The sequence below is a fragment of the Hemitrygon akajei genome, chromosome 15 (genome assembly GCF_048418815.1).
Source record: "Hemitrygon akajei chromosome 15, sHemAka1.3, whole genome shotgun sequence".
In the NCBI taxonomy this organism is placed as follows: Eukaryota; Metazoa; Chordata; class Chondrichthyes; order Myliobatiformes; family Dasyatidae; genus Hemitrygon; species Hemitrygon akajei.
Window position 1 is genome coordinate 7,837,943 of NC_133138.1, and position 14,370 is coordinate 7,852,312.

Consider the following 14,370-nt stretch of genomic DNA (forward strand, 5'->3'; position numbering starts at 1 on the left):
AACGCAATTATTAACACAAACTGTTCAATTACCTTTCAGTTATTAGTTAATATGATAGTGATTAGATCTACCATTTAGTTCGTGAAGAGTTTCTGCCTATCAGACCATAAGATGAAGGGACAGAATGAGGGCATTCTGCTCCATTTAATCTTTCTTTAGGTTCATCAATATTGAAGTGTTTTTTCGGTAGATTCTAGATGATAACAGGAGCCTGAAACTTTTGAATATTTTTATTTGAAATATGAAAATACAAAGCTTTGCAATTAGTGATATATCAGAGAGGAATTTTGAACTGTATATCAGCTGTCTTTTGTGCCATGAAGGGACCCAGTATAACTTGAACATCTGGCATTTTTTGAATTACATTAAACATAATACATTAAGTGGTATTTTTCTCTATAGCACAACCTTAACATAATAAATACAACTGGTAACATTTTTTCAGGGTGAATAATGAAATTTACGGATGAGATTATTTTCCAAGGTTTTCACCCCATGTATTAATTAACTTTCTCAGATTAGATAAAATGTATAGAAGTTTGAGAGAAAGTTTCATCCTCATAGTGCTTATCATTTTGAACGAGCATATCTGAAAGCAATCATGCTTCATTCATTTCTCCCACAACTTTCATAGTTGTTTCTCTAATTGGGAATACAAATTAACATTAATTAGCAGTGAACTGCAGAAGATTCAATCCTGGCCATTTACGTACACCATGAAAACTGGCCAAATGAATTTCACTCAGCATCATGATAGCTGGCACAGATGTGCATCATAAACTGCTCTGCAATGGACCTCAGTGAAAATACACAATCAAAGAAGTTCCAAACCATCTTAATTAAGAATTAGTCTTAATAGATCCATATAATGTCGCTCACATAGTTGTTAAAATAATGCTGATTGGGAAATTCATGCCAACTTTACCTCCCCCACTGTAATTATGTAAACATCCCAACTACACTGATATCCTGTATTCAGCCAATATTTCAGGTTTTATTCTAAAAGTACAGTATTTATAGACCAGGACAAATAATGCATTGTTCTCTACCACAATCTACATTTTCACTAGCTGGGGAATCATATGTTGACAGGTTACAGCAAGATGTTTTTATTTAAAAGGACTGCTTTATAGTTGTGTAAAAACGGACCTCCCAGAAACTAATGGTGAGTTTTTTTTTCCCAAATGGATTTTCCTGATTTCAAGATTCTGATATACTAATTGGAGACAGAAGGCTCCATGAATCTTGCACCCTGTTAGTGCCACCCCTTGAGCTATTCAAGGCAAGAGGGGCCCAAGGTGAATTGGCAAACTGAATCCATCCAGTACTGGCTTGGCATTACAAGGCAGAGGGTAGTGGTGGATTTGTGTTTTTCTGACTGGAAATTTATAACAAGTAATCTACCACAGGGACTGGTGCTGGAGCCTTCGTTGCTTGTAATATTTGTAAGTGAATTTTACAAGCAACAACTATTTCTAAGAATGGTTTGGAAACGTAGGGTATGATTAGTAGGTTTCCAGATTATATTAATATTGACAGAGGTGCAGATAGAGGAGGAGGTTGTCTACGGATGTAGTGGAACATAGATGAGCTGGAAAGACAGATGAAGCAATGGCAGGTGGAACTTCTGGACAATTCTGAGGTAATTCACGTTTGTAGGTCAAATTCTGTTAGGACTCTTATGGCAGGGATCTTACAAGTACTGATTTACAAATTGACGTTGGGGTGCAAGTCCACAGCTCCCTGAAAGTGACAAAGGTATAGAGGATAGTGCAAAAAGGCATTGGTATGCTTCTTCAGGCATTAGGCATTGGGTATGAAAGTTAAAGCTGCATGTTACAATTGTACAAAAAGCTGGTTAGACTGCATCTACAGTATTGTGTTCTGCATGGTGGCTACACTACAGGACGAATACAGTATTTATAGATCAGGGGTCTGATAACATGCTTGTTTGGGTGGCTGGTTATGGATTGCATGAAATCCCATCTTCCTGCTACACTGGACATTATCCAGTTTGCTAATTGCTCTAATCGGTCCACTGATGTTGCCACAGCCTCTGCACTCCACTCCATCCTGTCCCACCTGGAAAATGGTGCCTCACATGCCATGATGCTATTTATTGACTTCAACTTGGCGCTCAGTGCAATCATCCCTCAGAAGACAGTGAGTAAACTGTCCTCGTTGGGTCTCAACACCTATCTCTGTAACTGGATCCTGAACGATTTGACAGAAAGGCCACAGTCAGTCTGTGTTGCAGAAGCACCTCTAGCTCCATCACACCGTGCACCAGGGCTGCGTGCTCAGTCTGCTGCCATCCACAAGGTGCTGACGCATGACTGTACCGCTAAACCCAGTTCAAATCCAATCACGTTCACAGATGACACAATGGTGGTTGGCCTCATCAACAACGTCGACAAGATGGTGTACAGAGAGGAGGCAGTGCGGCTGGTAAAACGGCGCAAAAACAACTTGAGTCTCCAAGTGGACAAGACCGAAGTGGTAATTATGGACTTTGGGAAGCTGCGAGCTGACCAGTTTTGCCAGGAGCACCATCGAGAGTGCCCTGACCATCTGGTACGGGCATCTGACCGCAACGTCCCCACAAAGGACCGTAAGGTCTGCTGAGAGGGTATCAGGGACTCTCTTCCATCCACTAGAGATAGTTAACAAAAGGGCTGCAGGCACAGAGCTATCAGCATTGTCAATGATCCCTCCCATCCGTCCAACAATCTCTATCATCAGGCAGGAGGTACCGTAGCATTTGGACAAAAACTGTTAGGATGAGAAACAACCTCTTCCCCCAGGCCCCAAGTCTTCTGAACTCCCTGCCACCACCAAGGTCTCATCAATATGAAGCCCCACTAGCATTATACTGTTTACTTTTTAACGTGCCACAAATGCATCTTATTACTGGTTAGTTTACTAGTGGTAATATTACTTTATGTGGTGTGTGTGTTACATGTACTTTGCTTTGCAACTTGGTCTGAAGGAACATTGTTTCATTTGCAGGTATACATGTGTACAATGACAGTAGACTTGAGCTTAAACTTGAGGAAGGATGTGGTAGTGATTCATCATGATGTTGTCTGGAATGGAGGACTGAGAATGGATAGGTTGTGTATATTTTCACAATAGGAAGAGGCTGAGAGGCAACCTTATGCACTCTCTTTCCTGATTCTCAGATTGTCTAGTCCCCAGAAGATCTATGTCTCCAGAGATCCACTGTTTTCAGCATGGTTTATACTTGTGGACAAGGCATCGACATTACTCTAAGAACTACCAAGTTTCCTAACTTCAGCTGTAAATGGACAAAGTCCGTGCTCCAGTTAGAGACTACCTAGTTACTGGTAATAATCTCTCAGCATCAATCCTGTTAATGCTTCTTTACTCAATTACCTTGTTCCTGTTCACACACACACAAATACTGATTCAAAGTCTCAGTATGTACTTAACTTGCCCAACTGATGGTTGTATGGTGTACTTGGCCCAAGGCCAAGCCTACCTTAGCCCACTGCAAGGAAAAGGTATGGATTTTATGTGTTTCTGGTTTTAGCTAAACTGTAGGAATAAATAATTCCTGAGCACAGTTAATGAAATAATGTCACACTGCTTCCAGACATGGCACTATTTTACTCTTTAAACTCACCTTTAAAGAATATCCAACTTCCTTACTGTTAGCACATCGATTACTTCCCTGTGCTTATACATGATTTATATTCAAAATGTGCTCAAAGCTGATTCCTTTCCAGACCAACTAACTCAATCCCATTTAACAAGAGAAAATAAAAAACAATGTGCATCTCCAAATCGCGAAACACGTCAGTCTGTGCAGCAGCAAATTTATGGCTTCAAACGCAACAAACAGACTGGCAGGGTAGAAATCTGGCCATGTTAAATCTGAATGCCTCTCAGAACATCAGCAAGAATATTTGTCCTCAGCTACTGTACTTCCCTCACAAGTTAGAAAGAGTAAACGTGATACCTGCTTCCTGAAACTCCGCATTCGCCAATTCCAACCAGTGGACATCAACTTCATCAAGGTCATAGCGACAAATACTTCTTGGAGGAAACTTTATGTCCATATGGCCAGACTCTGAGGACTCATAGCTGTTGAGTGACGCCAACATTTGCTCGCTGGGAGCCAGGAGTGTTTTTTCAAATTCTGGTGAAACCCTACAGAAAGAGCAAAGAAGGTCAAATATTAAACTATATTCTGTCACAAGCAAATTCACCATGCACAATTCCAGTGTGGACTTTCGTTTACACTTGTGTGTTAAGACAGCCAAGCAGAATTTCGGTGATTTCGGGGAGCTACAAGAGATATACAAGAGACTTGTCACCAGCTTGTTGATGTACAATGTGGCCCTGAAGAGAAAGCAGCAGTGAAATGCACTGGCATTGTTTCTGCTGAACTACGATCTACTCTGAAAGATACACCACCAGGCCAATAATAATGCTGATTGATATCAATACCACTATCTAGATCACTAATGTGAACTAGAGATATTTAGTTCATTTAAACTATTTGCTCTTTTACTCGCTTCCTCTGTGTCTCTTTTTGCAATTAAATGGATAAAAACACTTTGCTTATCTGATGTATTCAGGGGTTAGGTGCAATACCTTTCCCAGTGCATTTTGTTCTAGCCACATATCCTGCACTAAATACACAGTTTGCACACTCTACGGTGTAGCAAAACCAAAGCCCCAGCAAGTGAAAGTACGAGGGAAAACCAGCAACAGCTTTTCCTCAACTCCTAGGTTTATCTCCATTTCATATTCATTTTACTTATTTATAACTTCATCCAACAATACTCTAAACATATGCTGACAACATCTAATTGTCACCAGTATCAACTCCATGGCCAGACAATATACTCAAATGCAAATTTTCTCCCACTTGAAACTTGCCCATGTCATTTGCCAAATGCTCCACATCATTACATCAGAAGCTTGCATACAATTGCACACAATCTGTTTAATCATGAATTATATTTCAAACTCTATTGTTTTCATCCTTTATATCGCTTACTTTCACTTCTACATCAGACATAATTTTGACCACAGCTTCATAGAAATGAAACTCCTTTTCAATTATGATTTCTAAAGCTCACTTCTCTGGTAAGGCCAAGTTCAATTCAACTTTAATTCTCCATTGTCTCAAAGTCTGTTTTCCATACTCCAACTATAGTCAAACCCATTCATCCATCACTGATTTCCCCATCTTCTGAAAGTCAGTGTCATCATCTATAAAATCTTCTGCTTCTGCAATCTTTTTGAGCTGTGATTTCATTTGGCATTGAATCTCTTTGCTTCTCCTCTGGGTTAATGGTAGTACCTAACAGATTGGAATTCTAACTTACAACCTTTTCCTAAAACTGCCTGATTTCTTTGACCATATTCACAATACTGCTGCTTCATGGCAATTTCTTCATTATATGTGTAGCATGCACCACATTCAAGATTCAGTGTCCATTTGTCTCTGTCCATTGCTGCCATCTAACCCATTCTGGAGAGACAGCACTCAAGATGAGAAATCTCTCAGTCCATTAAAGTTAAAGTCTGTCCCGAGCCTTATAGGCTCATCAGGCTGATGCTTAAGCCGGTTTCCGTGGCGTAAAGCGACTGAGAGTACGAGACTACCCCCCGGATAGGATGCCAGTCTATCGCGAGGTTAATCCCCAGCATTTTGCCGGTACCCATTTTCAGCTGGGTGGACTGGAGCAAAGTGTGGTTAAGTGCTACACAACACGCTGCCTTGGCTGGGGCTCGAACTCACAACCTTCAGATCACTAGTCCAACGCCTTAACCACTTGGCCACGTGACACACTCTCAGTCCATCGACAGGTATAAATTACATATTTGCTAAGCTGGAATCCAAGTTGACACTTCTTTTATCTGTGTTACTCGGAATGCAGGAAGGCCAGATGTTTACCCTTCACAATGATGTACGAGTTCCTTAGGAAGCTATTTCTTTTTTTTTCTTTTGTATTTGCAGTCCGTTGTCTTTTGCACATTGGTTTTCTGCCCTGTTGGGTGGAGTCTTCCATGGATTCTATTATGGTTATTAGATTTACTGAGTATGCCCACAAGAAAATGAATCTCAGGGCTGTGTATGGTGACATATATGTACTTTGATAATAAATGCATTTTGAACTTTGAAGTTAAAGAAAAAGACACTACGACCTGCAGACCAGCTATTAACAGGAGAGCTAAAGAAGCACCTCTTTGGGTCAACTCGAGAACATATTGTTCTTCAGAAAACAAAATAAACGATCTGGAAATCTGTAAAATGGCCTTTGAGAAATCAGGTCCTCTTAAAAAAAACACATGGATAAATTTAGGTTCTGGAGCTTTGAGAATAAAAGGTAAAATTGTCTTTAAAAATGCCTTGAAATAAATAAAATGATATAGCTCGATTTGTACTTGCATCACATCCTATTTATACAGATGGAACCTTAGATTCATAGCAGTAGTGTAGAGGTTGTAGTGGAGTGGGTGTAATCTTGCACAACTTTTGGTTCTGATCTATTTGCATCAAGTAAAAAGGATCACAGAATATGCAACTAAGCCATAGCTGGTGTGATGCCTTCTCAACCTTCATCTGAGAAAAATGTGTGGTTCTTGACAGATCAACCAGAAGAAATTTCCAACTTAGCTGTTTTCTGTTTTCTACCAGTGTTAGAACATAGACCAGTACAGTACGTGATGGAATGTTGTTCAACTTATATAAACTTACTCCACAAGCAATCTAACCGTTCCCTCTTACACAGTCCCGAACCCTCTTATTTTACTTACACCTATATGCCTAAGAATCTCTATTGTATTAGCCTCTTCACGACCCCTCGCAGTGCATTCCAGGCATATACAACTCACTGTGTAAAAAACCCTACCTCTGACATTTCTCCTGAACTTTCCTCCACTCACCTTGAACAGACGTCCTCTTGTATTGGCCACAAAGGCGCTGGCTGTCCACTCTCTGCCTCTCATAATCTTGTACACCTCTCCACCCCCTTCTTAACTCAAACCTTTCTGCTAACATTTTGTGATTCATGCACCAAAACACCCATATACCACTCTGTACATCATTCATTTCCAGACTCTCTTTATTTTGATTCCTCTGGCCAAAGTTCATGGCCGTACACATCCCCATGTTAAATTGCATTTGCCAGGTTTCACACAATCACTCAAAGAATGTACAACTGCAGAATCACAATGTCCTCATTACAGTATGCTGTATCTTTCCATTTATTTTTGCATCAGCAAACTCTGAAACCTCATTTCTTTCCCTCCTTCATGTCATTAATGTAAATGGTGAACAGTTGAGGGCCAAGCTCAGATCCCTCTCACACTCCACCTGCCTGAAAAGGATTCATTTATTCCAACTCTCTATTTTCAGTGTGACAGCCAAGCTTCAATCCATTCTAACACACAATACCTCCAATACATTGGGCTTTTGTGCAGTAGCTTCCAATGTAGCTCCTTGTGAAATGTCTTTTGGAAATCTAAATCTACTGTATCGACAACTTCCCTTCGGTCATCTCTTCCTGTCACATTGTTAAAAGTACAGAACAAAATTAATCAAATATGATTTTCTTTTCATGTTGATTAAATTTGATTATGTTCAGCTCTCCTGACTCGTTGCTTCCCCTTTGATACTGACACTAATATTTTGTTAACAACAGACATGTAGCTAACTGGCCGGGAGATCCTCTCCTTCCTAGTAGTTCTTCACTAAGAAAATACTCTGATGCGTCTTGCATAGATTTGATGTGACTGATTTTGCATGTCTAACATTAAACCATACACCACAGCTCTGGAAATTCAATCTGTTTCACAATTTTGAGCTTTTTTTTCCCCTCTGACATTCATTGGGTTGACTTCGCCACCCAACTTGGTGTTAGAACACTCAATGATTTACATCTCAATACTTCATGCAAGTCACTGTGATCAATGATGTATAGCTGAGATTTACCACGTAATTACAGGATCAATTTCACAGCGCTTGCAAAGAGGATAAGAAATAGGAGCAAGAGCAGGCCAAGTGATTGACAGTTGATATTTAATCAGTGCTGTAACCTGCAAAGAGCCAGCCCAAGTAAGCTGACATTGCCACATTACCACGGTTTGAATTTTGACTGGTGTTTTTGATTGATACTCTGTACAGTGCTGTTGAGTAATATATTTCCTTCCGGATGGTTTGCTATTTTCCTTCAATTCGATGCCTCTGTGATGAATATCCTAATCTGGCATTCATCCCTTTAACAGGCAGTCACTGTTGACCATAGTTGTTTCAACTAATGGCTCTGCAGGACTAGGAGAATTTCTGTGAGGGAAGAGATGTAGGTGAATTGCCATAACAGGTGACTGTTACCTTGGACCACACACCTGGCATAGAACAGCAGTTAGCCTGGAATTGCCTCATTTAATCCTAAAAACTGTTACTTTGTTAGGGCAGAAAGAACTGGCTTTGCCACCTATAGTTTCAGTAGAGAGGTGGTGTTGTCAAGAGAAATGCATCACTTGGATAACCCAATTTAGATTCACTGCTTCACTGGATTTTATATTGTTGTGTGTTTAAAAACAATTCCTTTGGTAATTATTTAAATTGCCAAGTTTAAAACAATGCATCAGATTGGTCACTTTGTTGGTTGTAGATATGTTGTTACCTTCTTAATGGATGGGAGAGATCTGCTTCTGGAGAGCTTAAAAAAAGTTCCTACATGTGCAGGACTTCCGATTTCCATCAGGTTTATAACAATCTCGTAATATTCACACACCTATCCTCACTGAGGGGTCAGCAGTTCAGTTACAAATTCATAAGCTTCAATGTCACGTGTGAGCTGTTCCTTCCTGGAAACTTGTTTTGCTGGAGGAGCAACACCTCAAATTCTGCCCAAGTAGCCTCCAACCTGATGGCATGAACATTGATTTGCCCAACTTCTAGTAATCCCCTCAACTCTTCCCTCTTCTTCATTTCCCACTCTGGCCTCACCTCCCCCCTGGTGCCCTCCTCCTTCCTTGTCTCCCATGATAGACTCTCCTCTCCTATCAGACTCCTCCTTCTCCAACCCTTTGCCTTTTCCACTTATCACCTCCCAGCTTCTTACTTCATCCCCCCTCTCCCCCCACCTGGCTTCACCTATCACCTCTGAGCTTGTCCTCCCCCACCCGCCCCACCCACCTTCTAATTCTGGCTTCTTCCTCCTCCTTTCCAGTCCCGGTGAAGGATCTTGGCCCAAACATCGACTGTTTGTTCATTTCCATAGATGCTTTCTAACCTGCTGAGTTCCTCCAGCAGTTCTTTTTTCCCTGTGTTGCTCTGAATTTCCAGCATCTGCAGTATCTCCTTTCTTTATACCTTATTAGGAGCGTGAGATTGGGTATGTCACTGAAGACCAGCAAATTTCTACAGATGTACCGTGGAGAGCATCCTGACTGGTTGCCTCACTGTCTGGTGTGGAGAAACAGGATCTAAGAGGATTCAGGCAAATCCATCAGGGGCATAAGCCTCCCCACCATCGAAGACATCTTCGAAGTTGGTGCCTTAAGTGGACAGCATCCATCATGAAGGACTCACACCATCTGGGGCAAGTCCTCTTCTCATTACTACCATCAGGGAGGAAGAACAGGAGACCCACACTCAACGTTTTACAAACTGTTTCTTTCCCGCTGCATTCAAATTTCTGAACGGTCCATGAACTCATGTACATTACCTCACTGTTCTGCATTTACACTACATTTTTTTATTGTAACTTACAATTTTTGCTATGCCTGGACTGTACTGTTGCCACAAAACAAATTTCACAACTTACATTAGTGACATTAAACCTGATTCTGGTCTTCTGTCATTGTCCACAGTCAACAGGGATCATCATGTGAAACAATGCACGTGACAGCTAGGCCTTCCATCCACTGCTTACAGCTTTAATCTTAAGACAAACTGTGGTGCTACCACAAATAATTATGGCTCCACTGGAAGATCAAGGATCAGTCTTGCAGTTTTAAGGTTTTAAAGTTTCACCAGGATTTGGATAAAGATGATTCTATCCAATTCCTGGCGCAACACGCCACCAATCTGTTGAAATATCACTTACAATGTTCACAGAGAAGGAAGAGGAGGATATCCACAATAAAATGCAATACTCATCAGTGTTGGTTGATTGGTGATACATGTTATTGAGACTATTGTCTGCTGGCTGTACTCCCGCTGATATTTCATTAAACTTGTGGAAAGATTTGTTTCAAATTTTTAAATACATGTTGACTTAGAGAAAGTTTGATTTAAATTAATCCAAGATCTCATTTTCTGAATTTTACTGCCCCCTCCCCCAGGTACTTCAATGCCAGTCTGAAAAAAAAAATGGTCAGAATTTAAAATCAACTGAGTATCTAAATTTTGGTGGTTCATTCCTTAGGGTGTAGGGTGTAGGGTGTAATTCATGGCTTTGCCAAAGATGTTATGCATTTAAAAATCTCTTACCTAAATTTTATTTTGCTGCACTTTGCATTGGAAGCAGAATTGTCTGCTGTAACTGTTGCCATTCACAATATTATGATTTGTGATTTGGATATGGCTTATGTAAAGAATCCGGTTTCCCTTGTTGGCATTAAGAATTAAGTTCCGAGTGAATGAATCAATTAAATTTTCCAATATAGTACAAGACTTGAACTCTTCAAGACTTGGTTGTTAAATTCTCTGAGGTAGCTTCACAAACACAGATTAGCAAAGTACAGGCCCTTCTGCCCAAAATGTGCTGAACTTTAATCCTGCTCCAAGATCAGCCTAACGTTTCCCTCCTGGATAGCCCTCCGTTTGTCTTTCATCCATGATTGTTTTAGGTTCCTGTAATATATCTGCCTCTACCACCACCCCTGGGTGTCTTTCCACGCACCCACCATCTATTTCTGATGTCCTCTCCCTACACTTTCCTCCAAAGTGGTAAAATAAAATGATTTTGTACATGCCTACAACTGAAATAGAATCTTTTACACTCAGATGCACGTACCTTGCTCAATAGCAAAACTTTTTGAACTATACATATGGTCTACAAACACGGCAAATGAATATGATTAAGCATGTATAAAGCAAAGTTTCCTCATCAAATCCATTGCTATGATTGGCCACATTATCCATTCTATTATACAGTTCACCCTCTACAGAGTCGTTTGTAAAGAAAATATTTTGTGAAGTTATTCAAACGTCAAGGTATGTGAAACAAGTGCTCACAGTAGTTAGTCTGCCTTTACATTCTACATAGATTTCTAGTTACCATAGCTGTTCATTTACTGTTTGAATAATCTATAAGCTAGAGAATGAGAGTTCAAACTACAAAACGGCATCGAGCCATAGAACATTACAGCACAGTACAGGCCCTTCAGCCCTCCATGTTGTGCTGACCCATATAATCCTTTGAAAAAAGTACTAAATCCACACTACTCCATAACCCTCCATTTTTCTTTCATCCATGTGCCTGTCCAAGAGGCTCTTAAATACCCCTAATGTTTTAGCCTCCACCACCATCCCTGGCAAGTCATTCCAGGCACTCACATCCCTCTGTGTAAAAAACTTACCCCTGATGTCTCCCCTAAACTTCCCTCCCTTAATCTTGTACATATGCCCTCTGGTGTTTTGTATTGATGCCCTGGGAAACAGGTACTGACTATCCACCCTATCTATGCCTCTCATAATCTTGTACACCTCTATCAAGTCCCCTCTCATTCTTCTACGCTCCAAAGAGAAAAGTCCCAGCTCTGCTGACCTTGCTTCATATGACTTGTTCTCCAAACCAGGCCACATCCTGATAAATCTCCTCTGCACCCTCTCCATAGCTTCCACATCCTTCCTATAATGAGGTGACCAGAACTGAACACAATACTTTTTGAGAATTTGAATGGATTTTATTTTAAAAATCTGGTGTCATTTAAGAACACAAAACAGAAAGCTGTAGGACTGCTGTAGAAATTCATTTGTTTAACTACTGGCTTTAAAGGAGGGACACCTGCCACCTTTAGCTGATCTAGCTTTCCTGTGACTGCAATCCCACACTAATGTGGCTGACCCCTTGCTGCTCACTAAAGTAGCTTAGCAAGCTGCTCAACTGTATCAAACCACAACCACACAACACAGTTGTCTTATGGGATGCAGAAAGGTAGCCCTCCCACTGTTCATTCAAGGCACTAATGATGGGCAATAAATATTGGCTAAACCGTTTCAACACTTGTTTCTTGCGCATGATGCCACTAGCTCAGCAACCATAATGTTCAGAATGACAACTCAGGTGACAGTAGATGCTAAAATCCGGAGCAAAAAGGATTCCAGGTAACCTACACCCCTTGTTGAACCTTTCTTCACCAACCATTCCACCCAGATTCCCTCTCCCATTGTCACCTTTTCCATTCTTCGTAACCTAGATTCATTCTCCTCTCATACCTGGTTCCACCTGCCCATCACTCACATACCTATCTACCTGATTCTCTTCTCCTTTGGCTCATCTTTCTTTTTCCCTTCCCCTCCCTCCAGGTTCTATTTGCCCACCATCCCTCCCTTACCCGTTTCCACCTATTCACCTCAAAGCCTCCAACTCAAAACTCCCTCCTTCCCCACAGGTGCGGCCTGACCTGCTGAGTTCCTCCAGCATATTGTGCGTGTTGTAGTGAACCGAGGCTAGGGGCTCACTTGAGGTGATTCTACCTCAGAGGCAGAAGGTACGGCACCTGTAGACCTTGCGATTCACTACTGTCGGCAGATAAATGATCATGTGACAGGAAGAACATTAACTCTAATCAGAACTTTATTCTGGTGATAAACACAACCTAATTCTATGGTGCCAGCTAATATTCCTAGCCACAGTCTGAATGTTTGCAACAAGTTCATGGAGCTAGAGAGAAATCATCAATAAAGACCTACACGTGCAGAACCATTGGCCCTGCACGGGCTGGGGCTTCAAATTAGAGTTTCCATTGAAAGTTGTTTGATTTTTTTATCTGCTCATTCAGTTACCACCACAGTTGATGGATCTTGTGATCCTGTAGAGAGGTTGCAGAGCTACCCACCACTCACTGAAGCATCATCCATACACCCAACTATATGGATAGCAACTCAGTGGAAATAGAAAGGGTGGCACTGCAGAAGAGGACGTTAAGATCACTGCAGAATGTAGTTGTGCTAATAAATGTTTAACAATGACCTTTGACCTTGTTCAGAGTGGCAATGTTTACAAAGCTCCAGTACAAACCACTTGAATTAGCAAAATAAGCTTGTGAGAGTGAATTCCCTTGAATATGCTGTTTGTTTTTGCAGCAACTATCATTAACAGGTGGTGACCTTTCCTTCAGAGTTGTTTTCTCATATCATATTTGCTCAGGAAACATAGGGCATCATTCAAGTGCTAATTTACTCTAATCCATTTGCTATTCTCTGTTCAGGATCATACGTGGCCAAGAGCCAAGACCTTAGAATTCCTTGATATTCAGTATACAAACTGAGGGGTCAGGAATTAAACTTTCCATTTTGCCTTAGCCAGTAGATGAACCAGGCCATAGATTTCTGACATTCCCTGTCTCAGCTGTCCCTGTTGCTAACTATCTTTAGTGTAAAGAGGATGGAGACATATTTGTTCCCTGTTTCAGCCAACGTAAGCTATTGGTAGATTCATATTTTTTTGTAAACTCTTGGAGCTTCAGAGACAAAATTGCCTGGGGATTAAATATTTGGCAGGGGCTGTACTAACTATCAGTGCAAGAAATCAGATTGCTGTGGATACTGAAGGAAATAGCCTTAGTGGCAGGAAATCTTGGAGTTCCTCCTAAACGACTGACATTTAAATAATACTTAATGATGCCAATTTACTGAAACTAACAAAAAATTAGAAATGCTTTTAAATGAGGGAATGGTGTTACTTTTATTCCCTTTTTTTTATCCTTTTCCAAATATAATTTTGTAATTCTATTATAACAATTAGTTTCCACTTAAGTGTGATATCTTTAAGGTGTTTTGTGCACAGTATATGGTGGAGTTCACAATTTTTGACTTCTCAAACAATGTATCTGCACAGGATGAAGCTTTCTGTTTCCTTCTAAATTATATATGCAGTAAACTTTAAGTTGTTAATACTGATAGATATTGGTACTCTGATTCAGAGCCTATTGATCAGCCGGATAACTTGAACATGGAATATAATGTTTTTTCAAACATCTTCCCCATAAATTCAAAATAGGACAAGACAAGTAATATCCTTTAGCCTTGAACATTAGATGATCTGGTTTTGGGGGTTATATGTAGCTAATAGATTGAACTTCCAATGTACAAGGCAGGTGTTAGGAGCTGGGTGGCAAACCCTAGATCATGTCTTCTTCTGATTCTGAGGAGTT

The 14,370-nt window shown here is 40.6% G+C and overlaps 1 protein-coding gene across 6 annotated transcripts in view; it reads right to left on the reverse strand.

The window, feature by feature from the left end:
* jade2 (jade family PHD finger 2) overlaps positions 1-14,370 on the reverse strand; it is a 172,436-nt gene that overhangs the window by 66,808 nt on the left and 91,258 nt on the right. For all 6 annotated transcript variants that reach the window (XM_073067130.1, XM_073067131.1, XM_073067134.1 and 3 more), the window contains one exon: positions 3,983-4,173. In XM_073067130.1, the coding sequence (XP_072923231.1) occupies positions 3,983-4,173 (191 nt within the window). The remainder of the gene's footprint in view (positions 1-3,982; positions 4,174-14,370) is intronic.